At 45.0% G+C, this 27,765-nt stretch overlaps 1 protein-coding gene across 1 annotated transcript; it reads left to right on the forward strand.

Moving 5' to 3' along the window:
- The first annotated feature begins 837 nt into the window (after positions 1 to 837).
- Positions 838 to 27,765, forward strand: LOC122922394. The gene is given in 7 exon segments (XM_044272985.1): positions 838 to 1,374; positions 25,490 to 25,616; positions 25,663 to 26,019; positions 26,022 to 26,485; positions 26,585 to 27,103; positions 27,218 to 27,349; positions 27,352 to 27,765. Coding segments are annotated over 7 exon segments (2,550 nt in total).

The raw sequence follows: 27,765 nt of genomic DNA on the forward strand, positions 1-27,765 counted from the left end.
ATGACAATAATGGTTATGGAGACAGCAGTGGCAAGCCAACTCCAGCTGCACGTAGAAAAGCATCGACTTCTAGATGAACACCAGTCGGGCTTTAGGCCAACACACAGCATGGAATCAGCCCTGGTCAGCCTATGGGATAAACCTATCACTGACTCTGCTCCTGAGGAAGGGGTCTATGTGTCCCCGAAACGCGTTGAGCCTACCTGATTTATTCTTCAATTAAAGGGATTATACCTGAAGACCCTTGGTGTGGACTGCCGTATTTTTCTACCACTCTACTTACGAACCAGGCGAGGGAGGCGGCTGTATTGGGTGTCTTGAGTTTTATCCCTCTACACCCCTCCCTGGTGAAGTGAGTTTCGGTGTTGTTTACCTTTTACCCTACCTTCTTTTATATCAGTTATTCCTTGTGACCCCATAGGGGCTTTTAATTAATTATTTATCTAACAGTGTTTCCTCTGCCGTATTCTGAGACACTCTATACCATAGCATTCACTACATGTTATCAGCGGTTGGCGCCATTTGGTGATTTTTTTCTTCTTTATCTCTCTCCAGTTTCACTATACTGCTTTTCTGCAGATAGTTTATCACCTAGGCTGCCCTGCTTTCTGGACTCTGATCTCTGATACAACAGTATATATACCTTACTATTTAACAATTTTTTGTTCCCCACTCCACTGTGTCCTTTACCTCTGGCGCCCTGTCTGTTCATCCCATACTTCCTATTTTTGGAGTACAGGATTAACCCTCTTCTTTTTTCCCCCTTCTACCTCGATATGGGATGAAGCCCTAGGGGTCGCAGACGAGGGAGGGGGGACCTGGTTGGTCCTCATAGACATGTCGGCAGCTTTTGACACTATCAGTCATCCCATCCTCCTAAATAGATTAAAAGCTGACATCGGAGTAGATAGCCACGGACTTACCTGGTTTGACTCCTTTCTGAAAAACAGAACTCAGAGAGTCAAACTGGGCTCATTCTTTTCCCCAGTCGAGAAGGTGGAGTGGGGAGTCCCTCAGGGATCTCCCCTCTCGCCATTACTCTTTAACATATATGTCCGACCTCTGCTCGCTATTCTGAAGGAGTATAACATCAGCTATGAGTCTTATGCGGACGATACACAGATCCTTTTGAGAGTATCGAAATCCGCTGATGACTACAAGCTCACACAAGAAGGACTAAATAAGGCCAGGAACTGGCTAGCACATAACCACCTCAAACTCAACCCGACCAAGACTGAGCTTATTGCACTACATAAAACACCTGAGGCTGCCGCCCCGTCTATCTTTGGGGAAAACGTTGCCATCGCCACACAAGGAAAGAGTCTGGGGATAATCTTGGATCAAGAAATGAGCCTCCGTCCCCAGATTAAAGAAGTAATACGGAAAGCAAACTTCGCCCTATTCCTTCTAAAAAAAAGCCCTACCGTTTCTCCCCAACACATGCAGACAGGTCGTGGTGGGAGCTCTAGTCAACTCCCACCTGGACTATGGTAATGCAATGTATGCGGGGCTGCCAGAGAAAGATCTGGGAGCTCTGCAACACTGTCAAAACAGAGCCATCCGGCTCATCAAGAAACTAGACTGGACAGATTCTGTCACAAAAGCACGCAGGGAACTCCACTGGCTCCCAGTGAAAGAGAGAGTGCAGTTTAAGCTGTGCTGCTTAACACACAAAGCTCTCTACAAAACAGGTCCCATCTACCTGCAAAAAAAGATAACACGTCACCATCCTCCTAGAGAACTGAGATCCACCTCAGCCTCCCTTCTGTCGGTGCCAAGAACCCGCCTCAAGACAAGGGGGGACAGACGTTTCTCAGTATTGGCCCCCAAGATCTGGAACTCCCTCCCAGAACACATTAGAACAACATCAAATTACCTGGAATTTAGGAAGTTGGTTAAGACCTGGCTTTTTGTGTAGGATGACGTAGGGGCCCACCAATATAGCCGTCGACAAGCGCTTCGATCAGATTGAGTTCCTCTAGAGCGCTATACAAGGACTTAGTAACATAACATAACACAGGGGTGGCTCTCACTGGCAGGTGGAAAATACAGGAGGCTGCTCCAGCAAAGCATGGCTGAAGCAACCTCCAGACCTGGGAAAACAGTGAGGCTTTATAGGCCAAGAAGCCACACCCCACAGTCGGACACACCCAGTAACCCACACACACACACTGGGAAGGGAGTTAACCCTTCCAGCACCAGAGAAGGGAAACACACATTAAAGGGAAAGTGTCCAACTCACTAACACACACTGTGGCTGTTGCCGCAGGCCGGGACACTGCCACCACATGTACACACAACCAAACGTTGCAACGGGCAACCACAGTGCAGGAAAGGTGTCAGTGCACGCCACACATAAAACCAAGTGTACACATACACACACACCTAACAGAAAGGTTGCTAGGTGCAACCGCATGCCATGCAGCAAGCTGCCCGCTCAAGCTGCTCTGCAGAAACCAACTAATACAACAGGTTGCCCGCGGCAACCACAAGTGAGGCCACACACCAGCGGCCCTCACCTGTGATTGAACAGCAAAACCAAACCGCAGGCAACCGCATGCGGTTGAGGAGTCACGGTCATGGCCATGGCCGTGACATTGACATGTTCCAATGTTTCTAAAGATATGTAAACACACTACCTTCATACTTGAGCGATTTGGCACACCTCATCCAAAATCTAGAAGATGTAACCTGGCAAGATGACTTCATCTGGGCAACTTTAGATGTCACGGCACTGTATAGTAATATTGTACACTCAATAGGCCTAAAAGCCACTAAAGAATTTTTAGATGCTGATACCCTCATGCCCCCCCACACAGAAAGATTTTATCCTTAGATCCATAGATTTCATTTTATGCCACAATTATTTTTCTTATAATGACACATTTTATATCCAAGAAAAAGAAACAGCAATGGGTATGAAATTTGCACTAACTTATTGAAGGGTGCTTTTGAAAACCACTTCGGCCTACTTAAAGACCCTAATGTTGCCTTTTACAGAAGATACGACATTATACTTATCTGGCAAGGGAGCAATGACGATCTTAGGACATACATTGAGATATTAAATGAGAACGACTGGAACCTAAGCTTCACCCTCAGGTCCCACCCCAAAGAAGCTATTTTTTTAGACCTCTATCTTAACAGTATTAATAACACCATCTCCAAAGGGGCCAACATGTTTGTGAGGGTTTTAGCCCTCTGGAAAGTAAGTTTGGGTTGTTTTGGTATCTCTTTGCCCAGTATGGGGTCTTTAATAATACAGTCCAATGTTTTGTTATTATTTGTCTAATTAGTTTATGGTTGTGTACACATTTAAAAAATGTTGATGCAAACAGTTTCTTAGATTTTAGAAGCTGCCACTATCACAAATGGAAGACCAACATACCATTTAGCCAGATGAAATGAATTAGACGCAACTGTACAAACAACGACACTATGAAAAAACAACTAGACATCCTTGGTATAAGGTTTACAGAAAGGGGTATCCCCCACAGCTTATTAAAGACCCGAAAAAAAAGGATGTCACAAATTGATCAAAAACAAAGCTTCCAACCCAAAATAAGTAAAAAAAAAAATACAGAAACTCCATTCCGACCAGGCCTTATAACAAGGTACAACCACAACCATAAACTAATTAGACAAATAATAACAAAACATTGGACTGTATTATTAAAGACCCCATACTGGGCAAAGAGATACCGAAACAACCCAAACTTACTTTCCAAAGGGCTAAAACCCTCAAAAACATGTTGGCCCCTTCGTGCCCTCAAAAACAAAACTCCCAAACATTGGAACAGATACACAGAAAATCACTAGAGCCAAAAGGCTCCTCTAAATGTGGTGCCTGAAAATGCAAATGCTGTTAAATGATCACCACATCCCAGAGAGAGATCCATCTACCGCATCCCATAGGAAAAATACAATTCCAACAATTTATGACCTGTGGAAGCAAACATATAATATACCTACTCCAATGCCCCTGTAATTTTGATTATGTTGGCCGCACCACACAAACTCTTAAGGAACGGATAACCGAGCATCGGTCTAACATCAACAGAAAGGTCCTAACGCACAGTGTATCACGTCATTTCTCAATGACACACGAGGAAAACCCATCAGGCCTCAAAGTAACCCCATTAGAACAAATCTCATCCTCCTTCCAACAATTGTGCCGGAAGGAGATGTTTTGGATATATCGGCTGAATACCCTCACTCCCTATGGTCTGAATGAAACATTGGAACACGTCAATTACTAAATATATACTATCAAGATTTCATACCCCCAATCTACAACTGTGTACTGTTTGCACTCTCGGCATGATGCTATTCTATGTTCTATTTTTTATGGTATACTGTTCACCCCACTGTATCTTCTGCTTCTACAAGAGATCTTTATTCTAAGGAAATATCCCAATATTTTAACATTTCAATATTTTTGTATTTTACTATATATAAATATTTAAATATCTTAATATCTACATCTATTATCCCCCCGAACACAGAACCCAACCCCCCCTTTTTGGGGGGGTAAAATATCCATGGATAAAAGGTAGATTTCTATACATAAGCCCAGATATACATTTACACACCAGTCTCATCTTAAGAATCCTTTTATACCCCTTTCAGCTTTTTATATCTAGATTTTAGTCTTATTCCAATTGTTACAATCCCACCAATGTCTAGAGGTGAGATCTAGGTCTAGATATTTTATCTTTTAGATATTTTATCCATTTTCGTAATATTATTTCTAATTTATTTATTTATCTATTTTTTAATCTATTTTTTTTATTTATCTACATTCATTTGTATATATATGTAATTGTGTGTATCGAGAGGTTATGTTTAGTTATATTGATTCATATATTTATATTTATTGGTATATATCTTGATGTCTCTGTATTTATGTATCTATATATCGACATATCTTTTCCCTTTCTGTATACCCCAAACACATTCCCTGTCTGGTATGACTGCTATTAGGATAGGACTATCTGCAAATCACCACTATCCATTTATATAGACATAATGTCTACTGATGAACATCAAATAAATATTAGGTAGTAAGCCCCTATACATATGAATACATATAAGGTATTGCGCTCCAACAACCTTTTTACACATAGGCTTATCCCCTAAAGACTTATTTCTAGGGTAAAACTACGCCACGAAACACTGAGAACCAACCTTGCTGGTAACCCAGCAACCGCCGAAGCATGCGATCCAACTGCTCTAGCGTGCGTTCCAGCTTGGAGCGCACCACACCGGAACTCCGCTTTCGGATATGCGCATTGGTCACAATGCGTCTCAGTCTGTAACGCATCACCCCAACCCTTCTGGTCCTGCGCACCACCGCCACCCAGCGCTTCCGCTTCCAGGCTGCTTTGAGTCCGCCAGACAGGCGATCCTCTTAGACGCAGATTGGAAGGACACTCCCACTATTTTTTGGCGGTCTTTTCCTAATTACCCTCAAGGTATATATATCCCATGTATGTAAATATGTAAACTGTTTGAGTACATGCTAATCATAATATATATATATATTTTATGCATTTACCTTTTACATAATTTTATACCATTTATGCTAGCGCTTACGGTACTCTAGCTTTTATGTGACACATAGCTGTTTGCTTCCCTCACCTACGGGCACATATCCCCTGGGCACGAGCAAGTGATTGATTCCTCCCACGAGGTGTTTCCACAGACTGGGGTAAATACTACAAACCCCATAACTAGAAGTTAACTACCTATAGTGAACTGGTGCTCGTCTTGGGTTATTGGAGTAGGTTGTATTGTGAGGACTAATGATGTCAGAGAGTGAAGAGGTGGACCTATCTGGGGAGGACTGTGTCACCTAGTGATGTGGGAGGGAACACCACACCGACAACAGAAGGGAAAAGGATCTCAGCCTCAAAGCTAGGGAAAGGGAAACGGACACCTCCTATGGAAACCCTAATCCTAGCCCTGAATCCTATCTGTATGAACGGACCTTGAGGGTAGGAATGTTTATACATGTGCACCATCAGGGGTAAGGAGATCTGGCGGTCTTTTCTCCTTACACTCACACTGCACACGCATGGATTGAGAAATCTCCTTACCCTCACAAGGGTTAGGGTTTAGGGTTATGCCCCCCAATATGCTGCACCCACCCCCCGGATGGCTGATAGTGCTGGGAGCAAAAGGAGATTCCACAATCCGCGCGTGTGCGCAGTGTGAGGGTAAGGAGAAAAGACCGTCTCCTTACCCCTGACTGCGCACGCGCGGTGTCTGTGAGTCAGGGCTCCATGTAATTTTATCTTTCCCGTGCCGTGGTAGTGCACTTGCGCTGATGTGCACACCCCCGGAAGTTGAGGCGCACACCCCCGTAAGTCACGAGGGGTAAGGTATTTTGACGAAGTAAGGATTTTTGGCAGAACACAGGCTTTCCACCAAGGCAACAACAAATAGAAGTCCAGGGTAGTAGATTAGACTAAAACTATAAGGCAGAGTACATATAAGAACTTAATGATACCAAGGGCTAGGTGCATAGATATTGCACAAAGTTACAAATGCTCCACTTGGCTACTGGCGGAATATATAGTGCTGAATACATACAAAATCTAGTTAGTCCTAAAGCTGAGTACATATAAAGGCTTTGTAAGTCCTGAAGCGGAGTACATAAATATTGCACAGAGCTGCAGAGTCCTAGGTGCTATGTTTCACCGGAGCAGTAGTACTGGTGCCGTGCTGAGTACATATAAATAATGACATATAGTAATTAAATCAATAGTTGCACACATATGTACATACAAAAAGATAACAAACTACTCAAAGGAACAGCCCATATGCAGCTATAGCAACCTACCCTCAGACATGATGTGCAATATGCTGAAGTATCACCCCACGCACAAACACCTCGACACGTGTTTCGCCCCTCAGGCTTCGTCATACGTCTCTTGTCAGCCATACGTTTATACTTGTTGCCCATCTTTTTCAGATCATTTAGAATTTTCCACCAAATAGATGACAAAGAAGAGGAAAATCATTCCTCTTCAGGTATACCAGAAGTCTCAGTACCAGAAAATGTGCCAAATTGCGGGTGGTACCCATATGCCCTAAAAAATGGCGACTTATCAGTGGACTCCTGTCTACGGTTATTTATCTGATTAGTGCGCTCAGTCTGTCCGTTCGACTGAGGGTGAAAGGCCGAAGAGAAGGACAATTGTACCTCCAGACGAGTACAGAACGCATTCCAGAATTTGGAAACAAACTGAGTCCCTCTATCAGACACCACATCAAAGTTTCACGATGTTATCGACAAACACTTGTGCAAGAGTTTTAGCCAGAATCTACGAGAGATGAGATCGACAGTGGATCTCCTCCCAGGGTGTCCTGTGAGAACCGTACAGTGATGTTCCTCGAACACCTTGTCAAGTAATTCAGAAGGAACAAACAACTTCCCCGGAGGGCAAGAATCCGGGGCATCTCCCTGGGCCTCCAACACCTCTGCCTCAAGGTCGGGATATAGGGCGGATATTGCTACCTCTTCAGACAATATCAGACCAGGATCTTCCGAATCGCCAGCCCAGGAAACCTACGCGACAAGGCATTCGCCTTGACGTTCTTAACCCTAAGGCGAGAGGTGACATTAAATCTGGTAAAAATCAACAACCATCTGGCCTGCCTTGGGTTCAGTCGTTTAGCCGACTCCAGGTAAGCCAGTGTTTTTGTGGTCAGTAAGCACAGTAATAGGATGAATTGCTCCTTCCAACCAAAGACCCCATTCCTCAAAAGCCAACTTAATGGCCAGCAATTCTCTATTACCTATGTTAAAGGGGATATTAATTATTGGTATTTATGCAAATCTCAATAATTATTATTCATAAAATATAGATACCTATCTAGGTTAACTATGTTAACTAGCTAACTACCTCTGTTACCTATACACTCCACTGAACTACACTAAAAGGTATTTATTCACACACTATACGTCACAGTATAATATTTGTTTATAATTATATATATCTATATCAATGGAATAGATATATATATTTATAGCAGCACACAGCAATATAAGTAAACACCCTATAACAGTGATGGTGAACCTTTTACAGACAGAGTGTCCAAACTGCAGCCCAAAACCCACTTATTTATCGCAAAGTGCCAACACAGCAATTTAACCTGAATACTGCAGTTCAATATAGTATATCTTTCATGTACTTTATCATTTAGCTATAATGGCCTGCCTACATTCAGTGTCCTGCCTATTCTGTTCATAGCATGCCCTGCGCTGATGAATGGCAGAAAAAGTCTAAGGCATATTGGTACACCATAGACTTTTTACAAGATGTGGGTGCCCACAGAGAGGGCTCTGAGTGCCGCCTCTGGCACCCGTGCCATAGGTTCGCCACCACTGCCCTATAACAACACACTAATACGGTTCTAACTACACTAACACAGTCCCAAATCCTCCCCAGAATCTAACTACAATTACAATAATACACACAAATATCAGTAAGGGTTAAACACAATTGTGGCACTGCAGGAGTAAATACATGCAGGCCAAGGAACACAGAGTAAGGGGTTAATGGTCAGGGACAATAATACAAGTCTAATTATACGCTATATCTATATATATTTATAGATCAATGGTTATAAATATATATATACATATAGACGCACACACCACAATCCAAACCTATCTACACTAGACAATTTACAATTCCCAATTCCACCCACACTCTAGCTATACAATACACTTACATACATTCCTTAGCAGCCCAACCCAACCTGGCTCTAAGCTATCCCTATGGGAGGCAAAGGGTTAACACACCATCAGCTGCTGCTGGGGTAAGCAGGCAGCAGTGAAGGGGTAGGATTACAGGGCAGCTACAGGGGTAACTGGGTTGCCTCCAGGGTACAGGCTCATCAGGGATTAATGCTGAGGCATGAGGTCAGCAGCCAGGGGTTAGGGGATGGTTGGTACTCAGCCATCTCCAGGGGCATGTGGTCTCTCTTCCTTCAGGCAGCTGTTCCCATGTGTCTCTGATTGTAGTCCAGATGCAAGAGGCCACCCCTTTGTCCTGCTTTGGCAAATATAGCCCCAAAAGCAGCCCCCTCCTCCCTCAACAGGAGGGTGATGACATCATCGTGGGAGTGTGACGGAATGCTTGAACTGAATCAGTTGGCCCCCCCCTGAGGCTAGCTCAGGAATCAAAAGACTTCCTGCCGAAGGTGTAAATGAGAGCATCCCCCCAGATGCCACAACATAGCACCTCACACGCCTACATCATAACAGAACCAGGCTGATCAATATATATATATATATATATATATATATATGTACACATATACACACTACACAACCTGGGGATCATATCAGTATATGCATATATATCCACCCAACCTGGGGGCACTTAGGTACTGGGCCCACATTTAGGTATATACATCCATATAGATGTTTGGGGCACATCTACTTGCATGTACATATACACAATATAATTCTGGGGCATAAATAGGCAGTAATAAGCCCACCTGCCTATGGATATATTATACATAGAGAATGTATGCTGGCAAGGGGGTATACATACATCTCCATGTATACACCCATACCACCTGGACCGGCCCATGCAAAAGGGCCAATATACATGCATATATGTAAGGGCATATATACATATATATTTTAATCCAACACTTCCCTCAACAACCCACGTCATAATTCCTTTCTGCAGCCGAGAGCTTCTTAGAGAAGAATGCACATGGGTGCCATTTACTAGGTGAAGGACCCTGAGACAAGATTGCTCCTACTCCTACCTCAGATCTGCCAACTTCCACAATGAATGGCTGTGACACATCTGGTTTCACCAGTGTAGGAGCTGAAGCAAAACATTCCTTCACCGCTGAAAAGGCTTGTAATGCCGCATCAGACCAGACTGAGACATCCGAACCTTTCCTAGTCATTTCTGTTAAAAGTTTAACCACAGTCGAGTAGTTCAAAATGAATTTACAATAGTAGTTGGTGAACCCCAAAAACCACATAAGCGCTTTCAGATTTTTGGGTCGATCCCAGTCCAACACAGCACGGACCTTTTCCATACGAAAACCCAAAGATTAGAGTAGGTAAAGCCAGGAATTGCACTTCCTGAACTGAAAATACACACTTCTCCATCTTAGCATACAATTTATTCTCTCTTAGGATCTGTAACACCTGTCTCACATGATCCTGATGAGTTTCCATGTCTGGAGAATAAATTAGTATGTTATCCAGGTACACAAAAACAAACCTCCCCACCAGATGATGAAAGATGTCATTAAAAAAATGCTGGAAAACTGCAGGAGCATTAGTTAACCCAAACGGCATGACCAGATTCTCAAAATGACCCTCTGGGGTATTAAACACTGTCTTCCATTCATCCCCTTCCATGATCCTGACCAGATTATATGCCCCCCTTAGGTCCAACTTTGAGAACACCTTGGCACCAACAATCTGATTAAACAAGTCAGGAATCAAAGGAAGGGGGTACGGATCACGTACCGTAATCCGATTGAGCTTACGGTAGTCCAGACATGGCCAAAGAGTTCCGTCTTTCTTCTTTACTAAGAAAAACCCTGCTGCCACTGGGGACTTGGAAGGTCTAATATGTCCCTTAGCCAAACTTTTGGCAATATACTCTCGCATGGCCGCTCCTTCGGGTTCAGAAAGGTTATACCTACATTTGCGCAACTTTGCTCCGGGAATAAGATTGATAGGACAATCATATTCCCAATGTGGGGGGTAAATCCTTGCAACTACTCTCAGAAAATAAATCTGAAAAATCAGAAATGAAAGTGGGTACAGCTTTAGCGGTTAAGAGAGAAAGAGATGTATTAAGACAGCTGTCCATGCAATAATCACTCCAATTGAGAATTCTGTCTCGCTTGCTAGTCAATAGTAGGATTATGTTTGCTTAACCAAGGTAAACCCAGGACCAACGGAGCAGGCAGACCCTCCAGCACAAAACACGAAATGGATTCCTGATGAAAATCACCTACTCTTAATCGGATGTCCTGCACCATCTGTGACAAACATTTCTGAGAAAGTGGTGCGGAGTCTATTGCAAACACCGAATAATTTTTTTCTAATGCACTTGTTGTCAACCCATGCAAACGGACGAACTGACCATCAACTAGGTTAACTCCTGCCCCACTGTCAATAAACACCACAATTCCCACACCACCAAGAGTAAGATGGGAATTAAACTTATTTTTTTTGTTTTCACCTTGACACTGAACGTAAGGGCAAACATTAACAAAATGTCCCCTTTTTCTGCAGGAAAAAAGTAACTCCCTTCTTAGGACTAAAACTCTTGCAAGCAGGCCCAGGGGTAGCTACCCCTAACTGCATAGGTTCATCACCAGGCATAAACTCGGGAGTCTCTCAACCCAAAGTGTCAGAGGAAGCCACCACATTATATGATGATTCGTCCTGAGAGGGATGGACCTTAGATCTCTCTCTCAGGCGTCTATCAATAAGTACGGCAAGGGACATAGCCGCTTCCAATGACTCAGGATTTCTGTCAAAGGCCAACGCTTCCTTTAGCCTCTCGGATAAACCATGACAGAATTGGCTATGGAGAGCTGGGTCATTGCACTCCGTATCCATAGCCCATCTCCTAAATTCAGAGCAATAGATCTCCGCAGAACACCCTCCCTGCCGTAAACCACGTAACTCAGTCTCGGCCAGGAAGATCCGATCCGGGTCATCGTAGATAAGACCCTAGAGCTCTGAAAAATTCATCTACCGACCGGAGGGACTGTCATCTGGTCGGTAGAAAAAAAGCCCAAGGCTGAGCGTCCCCTTTAAGCAACAAAATGATAACATCAACTCTTTGACTCTCCTCTCCAGATGACAGCGGACGTAACTTAAAGTACAATTTACACTACTCTCTGAACCGACTGAAATTATCCATTCCCCCAAAAAATCTGTTCAGAAGTGCAACCTTAGGTTCAGGACAGGCCTGGTAACTACTACTGGCACCAGCAGCCTGTGATCCCTGGATCTATGTGCGAAGGTTGGCTACCTCCAAAGACAGACCCTACAATTGTCTAGCCAGTGCAGTGATAGAATCCATAGCCTCACTGACACAATCAAAAATGACGGTTTTCGGCAGCTGATAATGTCGCGTAGTGATGTCGGTAGTAAACTCCACACCGAACACAGGAGGGAAGCGAAAAGGAACTAGGCCTCAAAGCTAGGGAAGGGGAAATGGAAATACCTCCTATGGAAGCCCTAATTCTAGCCCTGATTCCTATCCATATGAATGGACCTTGAGGGTAGGAATGTTCATACACTGGAACCTGAGACCCTGGAAACCCTGAATTTCCCTGGAGTAATGTCTGGGCTTGAGATGGCCTGTTCCTTCCAATATGAAGGAACAAGCATCTCCCTGAGGCCTAGTAACAAAAGACAGAGGGGAAACAACAAAATATAAAAGGGAAGTAACACTTAACTTCTGAAGTAAATGGACGAGCAGGAACTCAGAAGAGGACCACACACCAGCACTTCCAATACCAAACTGAAGCTATCAACCGCATATCATGATGTGTGAAGCCAGACTAAATAGGGGAGTTGGAATGACCACCAAACTACACCTGAGACAAGGTGTGTGGTCATTGCCAGCAACCACACTGACCCCAGTGAAACCAAAGAGGCTGTCAGATCACATCACGTGCAGCCAATCTCTTAGATCTTCTTACACCTGTCACGTTAGAGACCGTGACAGACTGGTGATGTCAGAGTCAGGAGGAGGACGTCATACGTCACCATGCACAGGATTTAGTGTGGGATCTTCAATCAAGATAATATGCAAGTATGATTTTTTTTTTTATCTTTTACCCTATTTAATTGAAAATCGATTTGTTACAATGAAGCATGAGGAAAATCGGCTTTGCTGTGAAACGAATTTTACCTAAAATTCTTATCGAAGTGCACTTCGTGAACTTCGATTTACTCTCATCAGAGAGTGAGGAGGGCTGGTGATGTCAGGGTGAGGAGGCAGACTTATCTGGGGTAGGCTGGTGATGTCAGAGTGAGGAGGCGGACTTATCCTGGGTAGGCTGGTGATGTCAGAGTGAGGAGGCAGACTTATCTTGGGTAGGCTGGTGATGTCAGAGTGAGGAGGCGGACTTATCTATAGATTTGACTGAGACAAGGGCGTGGGCAGGGGCTGTTACATTGAACATTTCCTCCATAATATTTAACAAATGAATTCAAAATAATTGCCTGATAAAAAATCCAGACTTTTAAATTAACCATAATATTTTTGGTGCTGTCCGTTTTATGATTGACCCCTTCACATCCAGGTGAGGATCCCTCGGAGCTGCTTGTTCCTATCCCTCTCTCTCATCCCCAGTGAGAAGCTGAACATTCATGATGTCTTTGGGAAAAGAAAAATCTGTAGACACCTGGAAGGGGTTTTCTAATTTGGGCATCATTATAAGAGCGGTGCCTCTGTAGCAGTTCTCACAGTCTGCAATGCAGCGACAAATAATCAGCATTAAAATAAACCCTCTCTGGAGCCGTCTCTGGAGTCTGCGGAATAAAGCTCTTACTGAGCACAAAAATATAAAAGTATGTGAACCCCAACTATTTGTAAGGATTTAGCTCCAAAAATCCACAGTAAGTCAAGCATACGTAACCGTTACGGTAACATAAGGAGCCCCTAGAAGTCTGTATTATTGACCTATAGTCATGTGTCACCCCAGGGTGCTTCAATACTGCACCATATTCTTCCATAGAAGCAATATGGGAAGAATTCCTCCTTAAGGGTGAATTCACACAATGCAGATTTCCTGCTAAAATTTCCTGCAACATCTCATTGTAATAATTTTTTAGCATGCTGCAAACAAGCACATCCAGATAAATGCAGCAGACTTTCTGCACCAAAATAAGAAGTCTGGTGGATTGTGACCAATATATTGCCCCCTTGTAAACTTGGAGGCTCATAGAGATACATTATGGGGCCACATAAGGCTAGGGACATCATATCAGGGACCTGTATAACATGGATCCAAGGTGGTCAGGCAATATGGTTGACCTGAAGTCACTTACCCGTTCTGGAAGCCCTGGGCATGCGGGCATCAGTAGTGCTCCCATGGGATGCGGGCATTGGTAGTGCTCCCATGGGATGCTGGCATCAATAGTGCTCCCATGGGATGCGGGCATTGGTAGTGCTCCCATGGGATGCTGGCATCAATAGTGCTCCCATGATATGCGGGCATCGGTAGTTCTCCCATGGGATGCTGGCATCAGTAGTGCTCCCATAAGATGCGGGCAGATTCAGTAGTGCTCCCATGGGATGCTGGCATCAGTAGTGCTCCCATAGGATGTGGGCAGATTCAGTAGTGCTCCCATGGGATGTGGGCATCAGTAGTGCTCCCACGGGATGCGGGCATCAGTAGTGCTCCCATGATATGCGGGCATCAGTAGTGCACCCATGGGATGCAGGCATCAGTAGTGCACCCATGGGATGCAGGCATCAGTAGTGCTCCCACGGTATGCAGGCATCAGTAGTGCTCCCATGGGATGCAGGCATCAGTAGTGCTCCCACGGGATGCGGACATCACTAGTGCTCCCACGGGATGCGGGCATCAGTAGTGCCCCCACTGGATGCGGACATCACTAGGGCTCCCACGGGATGCGGACATCAGTAGGGCTCCCACGGGATGCGGACATCAGTAGGGCTCCCACGGGATGCGGACATCAGTAGGGCTCCCACGGGATGCGGACATCAGTAGTGCTCCCACGGGATGCCGGCATCAGTAGTGCTCCCACGGGATGTGGACATCAGTAGTCCTCCCATGATATGTTGGCATCAATACTCCTCACACCGATACATTTAAACAAACCTTCTGGGGGTAAGAAGAAGCCTGGGTGCGAAAGGGGAATCTCAAAACCTGAATAAAAGAACACAGATGTGAAAGTAGCCTAAGCGAATACTTACATTCCTCATGTATTAACAATTCTGGAGAATCGATTCATTTGACTGTATGCTGTCGCATTCCTCAATTATCCCTTCTGTAATAATGGTTAAGATGGGTGTTGCCATCTGGGGATGTGTCCCTGCACAATCTGACAATGAAAAAATGCTGAGGATTCTAAGTGACGTCATGGACTTTCCACCTTAAAGGGGTTCTCCCATGAGTAATGTAAAAAATGTAAATCAGACATCATACAGTACATGGCAATCTCTTTCTAATAAACCTAGAACCAGCGCTGGACCTCACATGGGTCCAGAGATCTCCTCAGTCATTGCTCTGCTAGATTTATATCGAGCTGACAGGTCAGGGGGTGTGTCCTTGTCAGCAAAGGGGGCGTGTCTCAGCTCTCCCTATCACAGCTCAGGAGGCAGTTGAAGGATGAAACTGATCATGTGCGACTGTCACGGACATTCCCGTGACAGGTGGCAGGAGATCGGTGAGACTGGCTACACGTGGTTTGATCTGACAGGTTTTCCTTGTGGATCAATAGGCGTCTGTGCTGTTTCTGCGAATGGCCCTTGCCTCAGGTGTGGCTATTATGGTCATTTAACCTTCCTTATTTATTGTTGTTTCTCCCATCATGCTATGCAGTTTATAGCTTCTGTTGGAGTTGTGGATAGCTTGTGTGTGGATCTCGGCTGAGTTCCTGGTGCTGCCGTAGCTACTTGAAGTTAAGTGTTTTCTTTCCCTTTTGTATTTTGTTTGGGTTATTTTGTGTGTTGCTTTTCCCTGTCATTTGTATTAAGGCCTGAGGGAGACTCCTGTTCGTCCTTCCTTTTGGAGGAACAGGTTGTCTCAGTCCTGACATTAGTACCAGGGTCCTATAGGGGGAGTTAGGACACTAGGTATTCTGGTGTATGAACCTACCTACCTCTGGGGTCTGTTCATACTGGTAGTTAGTCAGGACTTTGATTAGGGTGTTACTAGGAGGAGTCCATCACCTTTCTCGAGTTTCCAGGCCTATTTCACCCCTTTCCCTCCTATGTTTGGTGTGGTGTTTCCCTCCCACACCCGAATGTGACAGCGGCCTTCTCAGTGAGCAGGTCAAAGAAATAATAAAAAGAGCAAACAACAGGTGGCGCTATACAGATATATTTTATTGAATAACTTGCTTTCTATGCAAAAATTTGAATTGCATGCAATTACAAAAGCATTCAGATCCAGCTGCTGGTTTGAAAACTGTAGAATATTTTTCATGGACAACCTCTTTAAAGGGCATCTGTCAGCAGATTTCTAACTATGACACTGGCTGACCTGCTACATGTGCGCTCGGCAGCTGAAGATATCTGTCTTGGTCCCATGTCCATATGTGCCCGCATTGCTGTGAAAAATTATGTTTTGATATATGCAAATAAGCCTCTAGGAGCAACGGGGGCGTTGCCATTACACTTATAGGCTCAGCTTTCTCTGCAACTGAGGAGCCCTCTGCTCTTTGATTGACAGGATCAGGTGAGATGACGTTTCCACTGCCTGACGCTGATCAATCAAATTGCAGAGGGCGCAGCAGTTGCAGAGAGAGCAGAGCCTCCAGGTGTAATGGTAACGCCCCTGTTGCTTCCAAAGGCTAATTTGCATATATTAACACTTCATTATTCTCAGCAGTGCGGACACATATGAACATGGGACCAACACAGATGTCTTCAGCTGCCAAGTGCACATGTAACAGGTTAGCCAGTGTCATAGGGACAAATCTGCGGACAGTAATAATTTTTTATTTTATTTTAAAATACATAGGGACTCATTTATTAACTGATTGTGACGTATGTAGGTTGCAGATTTTGTCGCAAGCCATTTCGCAACAAAATCTGTGACTTTTCAACACTCCCGCCAGGTCCAGGCCTTCACCTCTACAGGTCCTTCACCTGCACCTCCACATAACTTTGGCACATCCTCCAGCAGCACAGACACTACTAGGAGCAGTGTGTAAATTGCCAGTCTTAATAAATGTGCCCCATAGTTCACATCTTTTGTAGAAGTGGAAAAATTATAGTAAAAATTGGTTCCGTCATATAGTCTTCTGTAAAAGAGACACTGAGGGTAGATAAGTAGTACATAGAACACAATGGTACGTGCACAGGGGCGTAGCTACAGGGATCGCAGAGGTCGCAATTGCGACCAGGTCCCTAAGCCCTGTGGGGCTACCTGCCAGTGAAGCACCAACAATTATGTATCGGCTTCTTCCAAACAGCGATACAGTTAGATGCAGCAGCGGGGCAAATAAAGCGATGTCACCTGCCCCCACGTTACCTCTGAAGGCCTGAAGCCTATCAGAGTCTTGCCCAGGCCGTGCAGTGATGTCATCATCATTGTGCCACCTGAGCCGTAAAGTGTACAGCTCCAGACACAGGCCAGAAGAGGTCTGCACTGCATCGCTGATGACCGCATGTATTTGAGTTTATTGTTTTATATTTGGGACCATGCCGGGCTGTGAGATGAGGAAACAGCTCTCATTGTGTGAACATTGTATTTGTGTAAATAAGTGAAGTTAACTGACATTCTGCTGTTTGGCCACAAGAGACCGCTGTTTCCTAAGCACAGCTAACAGACTGCATATTTCTATGTTCATGAGGTGGAGTTACAAAGTCTGGAGAGAAAGTGAAGGATCCTTCATCTTAAAGTGAGCCTGGGAGAGGCATACAGGAGCTGTGTGTGAGGAGAATCCCCCAACATCCAGGTGTGAGAGCATCCTCCAGGGACCACAGCTGCAGCCAAGTGGAGCTGATTGTGTCCATGATCCTGATCTTGTCAAGAAGAAGGGGAACTACTGCCAGGAACAGAACAGACGGATTGGTAAGACTGATCGTGCACGCACTTCATCACAGTTTTGGTGCCTAGAATCCTAGAGACCAGGCCTGTAATTAGTTAGGGTTTCCGTTTGCGTCAGGCCACAAGTGCTGTTAACTGCTCATAACAAGGACTTCACATTTAAAGTGCCAGTTCACACCAGAGAGCTGATAATCTTCACAAGAAATTCAAGCCAGGCTGGTGTTTATTCAGGAGAAACGGTATAGGCACGTGCTGTTTGATCAGTTATTGGGGGGAATATTATAGCATGGAATAAGATTGTAGGCTGTTGTGCTGTACCGCAGGCTAGCCTGCACCATGCACCCAACAATTGTTCCAGGGTAATAACAGGTAAGGCATAGCTGGTCTATTTGAGCTCGCCAGTAGGTAAATTTACCGCTCATACCTCCAACATCCACCGGAGGGCGCCACGCTGTGCAGCACAAGGGTCTCAGCCGCCTGGCTGGGTGTACCCAACATCTGTGGTTATGTTCATGACCATGTTAAACTAAAATATGGTTTTGGCAAAACTGGTGTTGGAGTTGCTTTCCTCGTTCGTGACTTCGCTGTATCCTGGGGAACCCACCCCGGTACTTGGCTTACAGGGCCACCATGAGAGGGGAGCATGTGGGGGCATCTACTCAGGGCATTTTGTACTGTCACACATTATGGGCACATTGGCTCTACTGGAGGAACTAAGAGGGCAATGTTTGTACTGGCACGCATTATAAGGGGGAATTTTTTTGTACTTGTGCACATTGTAAGGGGCTACTTTTTTCACTGCTACACAATTATTTTATATTTACACTATTAGTGTCAGGAGCACTATTTGCTGGGCGCAGTTATTTTTGTGCACTGTGGGCCAATAATTACTGAAGCGGGCACTATCTGTGTGGTACTAGTACTTTCAGGGGTATCTGTTTCTGCAGTACAGTATTGGGGAGCACAGCGGGCACAGTATGGGAGGTGGCAGGATGGGGTGTTCAGAAGGTGGGAGGATGATGGAAAACTAAGATGTCTGTTTGTCAAACTCTGCAGAGAGAAGAGATGCCCAAAAGAAATCATCATAGTGGTCTGGTCTGAATGGAGAAGATGAGGACAGAGAACATCTACTGTACATCAGAGGAGACGTCACTGGATGTACGAGGTATGAGGCAGTGTATTACCCTGTATGTTCTGTAGTGTTGTATGTAAAGTTTTCCAAGTATGTCTGTAGTAGGGCTGGAGGAAAGAGGTTAAGCCTCATGCACATGGCCGTTTCTCAGCCGTTCCTTGCATTGGAGGCCGCAATTTGTGGTCCCTAATGCATGGGCAACATCCGTGCGGCTGCCGCAACGGATCCAGATCCATTCAACTTGAATAAGTCCGTGATCCATCTGCACTGCAAAAAAATTGAACATAGTGCTTCTGTGGGTTCCGTGCCTCCGTTCCACACCGCACCCTCCGGCACATCTGGGCAACGTCAATGTGCATGAGGTTGAGAATTTGGCATGGGAAGGGGGGGGGGGCTTTTAAATTTTTGCCTCAGGCAGCAGAAGGGCTAGGTGCCCCCCTGCCCCTGGCCACAAAGTACTGAGGGAAGGGGGGCCCAAGCTACACTCTTGCACCAGGGCCATGAGCCTTTAGCTACGCCCTCTGTACATTCACACACATACAGAAATGTTCGGATGTGAAATGTAAATAAATGTAAAAAGAGAATGCAATGATCTGTAAATATTATATTCACAATAGGTCATAGATCACATATCAGATTCTGAATGAGACATTTTACCATTTCATTAAAAAAATGTACTCATTTAAAACTTGATGGCAGCAACGGATCTCCAAAAAGTTGGGGCAGGGCCGTGTCCACCATTGTGTTGCCTTCCCTTTTCTATTAACAACAGTCTGTAGACATCTGGAAAGCGAGGAGATCGGTTGCTGGATTTTTGGGAGAGGAGCATTGCCCCATTTTTCTCTGATGTCGGGTTCTCATTGCTCCACAGTCCAGGGTCTTTGCTGAATTTTTCATTTTGTGATGTCTTCTATTGATGAAAGGTCTGGATGCGGCGGCCGGTTCAGCACCCGGACTCTTCTTCTGAGAAGCCATGCTGCTGTGATGGATGCAGGATGTGGTTTAGCATTGTCTTGCTGAAATATCCAAGGCTTTTCCTGGAAGAGACGTTGTCTGGATGGAGCATATGTTCTAAGACCTCTAGATACTGTTCAGCATTGATAGCGCCCTTCCAGATGTGTAAGCTGCCCACGACATAGGCACTAATGCATCCCCATACCCTCAGAGATGCAGGACTGTGCGCTGATAACGAGCTGGATGGTCCCTCTCCTCTTAAGTCATAACATGGTGTCCATGGTTTCCAAATTTTGATTAATCTGTCCACAGAAGTTTTCCATTTTGTCTCCATCCATTTTACATGAGCTTTGGCCCAGAGAAGACGCAGCGTTTCTGGATCGTGTTGACATTTGTCTTCTTCTTTGCATTACACAGATACAACCTGCATTTGTGGATTGCACGGCGAGCTGTGTTCACAGAATGTTCCTGAGCCATGCAGGGATTTCCAGCACAGAATCAGCCTGTATTTAATGCAGTGCCTCCTGTGGGCCTGTAGATCAGGAGCATCCAGTACTGGGAAAACTCAGAGTCTTCACAATTTTACTTTGAGGAGCAATTTTCAGAAATTTTTCCATATTTTTTTTCTTTTGTTTTTCGCAAATTGGTGAAACTCTGCCTCTCTAACGTACTCTTTTTATACCCAGTCATGTGACTTAGTAGTCAATGGCTCCTCAAGCTGTTTATTATTACCACCACTTACTTTTCCAGCTTTGTTTTGCCCCTGTCCCAACTTTTGTGAGATGCTTTGCTGCTGTCAGGTTCTAAATGAGGTCATATTTTCACAAAACTGTAAAATGTCTCCCTTTCATCTTCCGACATGATCCATGGTGAATAAAATATATGTCTATGAGACCAAATCATGGCATTCTGGTTGTATTTACATTTTCTACAGCGTCCCAACATTTTTGGAATTGGCTGACACATACCTACCTACACATATAGACAATGTGACACATATAGACACAATAGTAAGAGAAACACCACTGCACACTCAGGGTTAACATGCAAGTACAATTCTTTTATTGTGACATATCTTCCAATGAATACATAGGTAGATAAGGAAGAACGCCTGTTTTTGTGACTCCAAATCTTGAAGTTTCGGTCAATTCAGACCTTGGTCACATAAGTCACAGGAGAAAATCAGAAGTGAGTCAGGAGGACCCCCGTGGCACAGCATGGAAGCTGCGGGGAGGCTGTAGGGCCACGCTGTGCCACAGGGCACGAGGCACTGGCCCAAGGGTCATAGTAAGAGGGTGCAAGGTCTGTATGTTTGCAATCGAGGCACGAAAACAGTGGTCTCAGGGTGCATCATTGTGTCGCTTGGTGGATTTGCCATTTTGGAGTCTGGGAACGTTAGGTGGCAAACCTATAGGAGCTGTAATGGTGGCCATATAGGATGTTGCAGTGGAGGTTGGGCCTCCTCGTGTAGTGTATATGTGGATAGGATCCAGCCTTTCATCACTGATGGAGATTGTGCAGAGCTGCATTTAGACTTTCCCAGGGGAAAGATTCCGTTTGCTGCCTGAGCCCTGGATTTAAATACCCTGCCCAAGGATAAGTGTCTTGTTGGCACGTCCTGGCACTCAGCACCCGGGGCACATTCCCCGGTTGATCCCCCCCGACAAGGCCCCTGGATAGTAAATTATTGCAGCTGCAATTCTCCAACTTCTGATGAGTTTTTCACGCCGTGATGATTGCAAAATAAGCGAATGTAAATGGATTGGCCGTGCTATAAATTCCGTGCTAGGACTGAAATGATACAGAGGATGAAATTAATTATGTTATTCATTAAGTGCATTCAATTTCCTCCCTTTTTTCTTCATCTTGAGTTATGACATTTGACTTGTAATAATTTGTAAATTAATGACATCTTATTTCCTTTATTGCTTTCTGGATTTCTCTTTCTTCGGCTCCGGTCACATTTGTCACTCATTAAATTTATATCTCATTGCAGCAGAGTCTGTCAGACTAATGGACAAACTTTGCCGTGTCCCTCGCTGAGACGCTTTCTCCAGACTTTCCTGAAGACGATGAGATGATATATTGAGCGTTTCAGACTTAATAATTATTTACAACCTGGGGGGAAGTAGAAAGATGAGGATTGGAAACTCTCGCCGATGACAAGTGAGCCAATTATAAAAAGAAAAATATCTGGACATATCAGTCGCCGTCTTGTATTCTATTCTCCTATAGACGGTGGATGATAACTACTAATAGCCACCATTACTGTGCCCCACACACTATGAATCCACATTATTATACTCACTTATATAACACTTTGCAGACATTAGCATCACACGGTCCCCAATGGGGCTCACAATCTACGCTCCCCATCAGTCTGTCTTTGGAGGGTGGGAGGAAACCGAAGAAAACCCACATACATGGGTAGAACATACAAATGCCATGCGGATTCGAACCCAGGACCCCAGCACTGCACCATTGCTAACCACTGAGCCACTATGCGGAACTTAACTCTCTTCTTCTGTGTGTCAGTCTTTACTGTACTTCTGGCATCCAGTTCATTAACCAGGCAGCCCAGGATGGATGAATACAATGAATTTCTATAAAATATTTAGCTAATAGTGAGGGGGGGGGGGTCTCTAGACCTTCATTCTACTGTATTAAATAAATCTGCGTTGCCTCTAGTCCACCTCTCATCACTTGTCGCCCACTGAAAATACAGCCTAAGGGAGAATTTACACAAACGTGGTTTGGTTCCGTATCCGAGCCGCACTCCGTGTGCTGTCCCCGTCCATTGCTCTGTTCCGTGACCCCGCAAAAATGATAGATCATGTCCTATTCATGTCCATTTTACGGACAATAGGCACTTCTATAATGGGCTGTCTGTTCTGTTCTGCAAATTGCGGAATGTGTTTTGTGGATCCACAATTTGCAGACTGTGAAACACGGCATGTTCATGAGCCCTAAATCCCATGAGAAGCCACCCCATTAGACATACATAATCGTATATGGTCTCTCCCGTGCTGCCGTCATCCAAAAACCACCAATGTCTCAATATTGCAGACAGTTTTCTGCCTCATTCACACGTCAGTGTTCAGTCAGTGATTTCCATCAGTGATTTTGAGCCAAAACAACTCTAAACCCACAACAGGTGCACGTCTTTCCCTTATACCTCATGTCTGTGGAGGCTCCACTTCTGGTTTTGGCTCAAAATCACTGATGAAAATCACTGACCGAACGCTGACTGTGCGAATGAGGCGTTACTATGTTATTCTTTGGCTACAATGAGATACAATGTTGCAATGCAGATCAGCAGTGATACATGACCCACCCCACTGTACAACTGGATCGAATCACCATTCAGGTGTCTGGGAAAGCTTAGTGGAAAGTTTTATCTATGTGATGACCGTGGAATCTATGAGGAGGTCTGATGGGTCACTCCAAACAACATGAAGCCTGTGATGGAAGCGTCCACATCTGCAGTGTGTCCAGATGTCTCTTATCCTCCTGAGGACACTTCACACTTCAATATTTCTGGATTGCAAATTAGAACCTAAAGGCAAAACTCTGCAGTTATTGTACAGTTCCACATGGTCCATTACCAGCCCATCAATGTCGCCCTCCGAGAATTTCCCAGCTCTCTGCTGACGCTAGAATTAGTGATGAAGTTTTGTTCGAGATTATTACTTTAACCATTTCTTGCAATGTCATCCAAAATGTGGTTCTGTATAAAGGGGTGCCACTTTAGGGGGTGTCTGAGGGGGTCTACGTGCATCCCTCGGCCCAATATAAGGATACCAAAGATAGGAATGATGCATGATAACTAGAGATGAGCGACTCAAAGCTGACGAAGTGGAAAAATTAGATTCACACCGAATGCGAATTTCCTTGCGATTCGTAGTAACGAATCACATTTTTTCTAAAATGGCAACTGCAAGTGTGAAGACGTGGAAAAGGGAACTCTGGGAAGTTGGCATCACCCATAATGCCATGCATGCAGCCAATCAGCTGCCAGCCAGCCCTGTGATGTCACAGCCGTATAAATACGGCTGCCATCTTAGATTCTGCCATTCACCAGTGTACTTAGTGCAGGGAGAGACGTCAGCCCAGTTTGCCGTGTATTAGTGGCAAAATACAAATATATTTGCCTTTCATTGTTGCAGTTATTTGTAGAAAAGCCTTTTGTGTAAAAAGTGAAAAAAATGAGGGCCTATTTGCTGTTTAGTGGTGCAGTGAGATATTCTAAAGCCCTGTTTGCTGTGTATTAGCGGCAAAATAAAAAATATTTGCTCTAACAGTATGTCAGGCAGATAAGTGCCAGGCCCTGCACAGGGGAGGCGCAGGCAGAGGTCGCAGCAGAGTAAGGGGCCGTGGCAGCAGGAGTCGCAGCGAGAGGCCTGAGCTCCCAGTGTCAGCTGGCAGACGTGTCGTGACCAGCAACCCAGCGGTTCTAGAACGGTTGACTCGATCTTCGACTTCGTTGCAACTTACATCAGACACCTCCAGCCAAGAGTCGGTGGGTTCATCAGGCACAACCCTTAGTTAGCATGGCCCAGGAGCAGGCCCTGTGCCCTCACCTGTCCTAGGCAACACTTAATTTTTTTTAATTAAATTTATTAAATATTTAATATTAAATGGGACCAAAACTTGATTAAAATTATAAGAAACTAAACTTAAATTCGCCAATATATTATCCAATCCTCGATGGAAATTCCCAGAAAAACAATTTGCCAAGCCTTTTGTGACGGAGATCATGTATTATTAAATCGTGCATAGCCGAGGTGGTCTCCTCATGCTGCTGCCACCTCCACAATCTCTCACCATCATGCCACTTTGTGGCCTCCTCCTGATGCTGCTGCCACCTCCAGACTCTGTCATTGGGCCACCTTGTGGTCTCCTCATGCTGCTTCCACCTCACCACTATGTCATACAGCCATAGGGGTGTCTAGGGAGGGGTAGTACCTCTGGTGGTGGGCATGTCGTGCTCTTTTCAGGGCAGCTCGAACACCTTTGGTCCCTACCTGACACTCAGCTCTCACCTGTGGCTCCTAGCAGCTGTAAAATGCGCATCATCTACACCCCGTGCAACAGTTTCGACAGGCTGGCTAAACCAGGTTGAGAGTAGCTGTCGGGTCATTGACCTTCGTTTACAGAGGGATTTGCCTATCCCGAGCATGTGAAGACAGAGTCTGGCTAGGTGAGCGCTACTAAATAGGACCAACGGTCATGAAGGCAGTATCTGCAAGCGATGTGGTACGCTAAGAGCACAGACAAGACATGAAAGATGCCCTGATCAACCACTGCGCCCAACCCATCTCCAACCGTCTCGACTTCTGTCCTGCCATTGGAGCAAGATGTAGTCTGGGAAGAAAGAGTGAGGCTGACTCTGCGCACCTCTCCCTCACTTAAATCCAATTCACGAGCAAGTCTTGACATCTCGACCAGTTCAAAGTCCTGTGGCGATAGGCGAGTGATGAAGCAGCAGGTGTGGAATCACTGGGAGCTGTGGACATGGACCTGCCCACAGGTGGCTCAGGTCTAACGGCCATCTTCATGCTGACGAAGCAACAGCTGGATTCGGCGTCTACCTGACTGACTGAGCAGCCCTCTTTAGGATAACACTGCTCACCTCTGCAGTATGAGGAAGGGGCTAGAAAAGGTGCCCGAAACATTGTTGCTTCTTCAAAACCCAGTCCAGCTTGCCGCAGCTGGAGGGAATCCCATTTTATGTGGTCGAAATACAAAACCAAAGATGAGACAAAAGGTATTACCACTTACTGTTGGTACATGGAATGTACATATGCTTCAAGACAATCCATTAGCAGATCGCCCAGAAAGAAGAACAGCTCTGGTGGCTAGAGAGCTTGCAAGGTTCGACATCAACATTGCAGCCCTGTGTGAAACTCGCTTAGCAAATGAAGGTCAACTCACAGAAACAGGAGGCGGCTATACATTATTTTGGTGTGGACGTAGCAGTGACCAATGTCGTGAGTCTGGAGTTGGCTTTGCGGATAAAAATCCTCTTGCTCGCCAACTTGCCAATCTTCCTAAGGGTGTAAACGATCGGCTGATTTCACTGCAACTTCCATTACTATGTGGAACACAAGCTACGCTGATCAGTGCCTCTGCACCCACAATGACGAATCCTGATGAAGTCAAAGACAAGTTTTTAATGATCTTGATGCCCTACTTTCATCTGTGAAGAGCACTGACAGAATGATTCTACTTGGAGATTTTAACGCGAGAGTGGGATCCGATCACTCCACCTGGGATGGCGTCATTGGCAAAAATGGAATCAGCACATGTAACAGCAATGGTCTGTTACTATTGAAGACATGTGCTACTCATGACCTGGTCATTACTAACACCATCTTCCCCCTACCTACTCGCAAAAAGACGTCCTGGATGCACCCACACTCCAAGCACTGGCATCTAATTAATTATGTCACAGTGCGGAGGAAAGACATACAGGATGTAAGAGTAACTAAGGCCATGCCGAGTGCTGACTGCTGGACTGACCATAGACTCATCATTTCTAAACTAAATATCCACATCAAACCAAAGAAGCGGCCACAGGGAAACAGAGCTGTGATAAAGAAGCTCAATGTCGATACATTGGCAAATCCCAATATAGTAGATCTTGATAATCAACTCACGAACCTGCAAATACAGGAAAGTGCTGAGAAGGACTAGGAATGCTTCCAGAACATCTTGCATTCGTCTGCACTTAAGGCTTTTGGACCAGCATGCAGGAAACAACGGAACTGGTTTGATGAAAGCAATGAAGAGATTAAGGCCTTGCAAGCCGAAAAACATCGCCTTCACCGCGCTCATCAAAATGACCCGTCGTCTACTGCAAAGAAAAATGCTTTTATCAACACTCGCAGGACTATACAGAGAAAACTCCGTAAGATTCAGGACTCCTGGCTGAGTGCCAAAGCAGATGAAATTCAGAAGTTTGCTGATAGAAACGATGCCAAACGTTTCTATGAAGCCATCAGATCCCTGTATGGACCTCAGTCTTCAGGAAGCTCTCCTCTACTGGACTCGAATGGTACAACTCTCATCACTGAGAAAACTCTGATTCTACAGCGTTGGGCTGAACATTTCCACTCTGTGCTGAACCGCCCATCTACCATCATTAATGAGGCAATTGACAGAATACCTCAGGTGGATATCAACTATAGCCTGGACATCCCACCATCAGAGGCTGAAACCTTACAGGCCATCAGTCAACTGTACAGCTGTAAGGTGCCAGGATCTGATGGAATTCCGGCGGAAGACTATAAGGCTGGTGGTGCAGGGCTTGTTGAAAAACGTACCCAATTGTTCCAGTCTTTTTGAAATCAAGGTTCCATACCGCAGGAACTGAAAGACCCGTCCATCGTACACCTTTATAAGAGGAAAGGAAATAGACAAATCTGCGATAAATATAGAGGGATATCACTTTTATCAAATACAGGCAAGACCTTGGCACGAATGTTGCTAAATCATCTGATTATGCTGATCATCTGGAACAGGGTCTGCTACCTGAGGCACAGTGTCGTTTTGGTAAAGAGGGTGGCATGGTGGACAGGATATTTGCAGCTCAACAGCTTCAGGAGAAATGTCGGGATCAAAATCGTGAACTTTACACCACCTTTATAGATCTTTCCAAGGCTTTTGACACAGTTAGTCGCGAAGGCTTATGGCGCATTATGTCGAAGTTTGGATGCCCAGACAAATTCATCCTGATGGTTCGGCAATTCCATGATGGTATGGCGGCTCGGGTTCTGAGCAATGGTGTATCTTCAGAGGCCTTCCCAGTCATAAATGGTGTGAAACAAGGGTGCATGCTCGGACCAACGCTGTTCAGCATAATGTTTTCATGCTGTCAGATGCCTTTCAGAACAGTTCACTGGGAATCAATCTGA

This window comes from Bufo gargarizans, unplaced genomic scaffold, assembly GCF_014858855.1.
Source record: "Bufo gargarizans isolate SCDJY-AF-19 unplaced genomic scaffold, ASM1485885v1 fragScaff_scaffold_320_pilon:::fragment_4:::debris, whole genome shotgun sequence".
Taxonomy (NCBI): domain Eukaryota; kingdom Metazoa; phylum Chordata; class Amphibia; order Anura; family Bufonidae; genus Bufo; species Bufo gargarizans.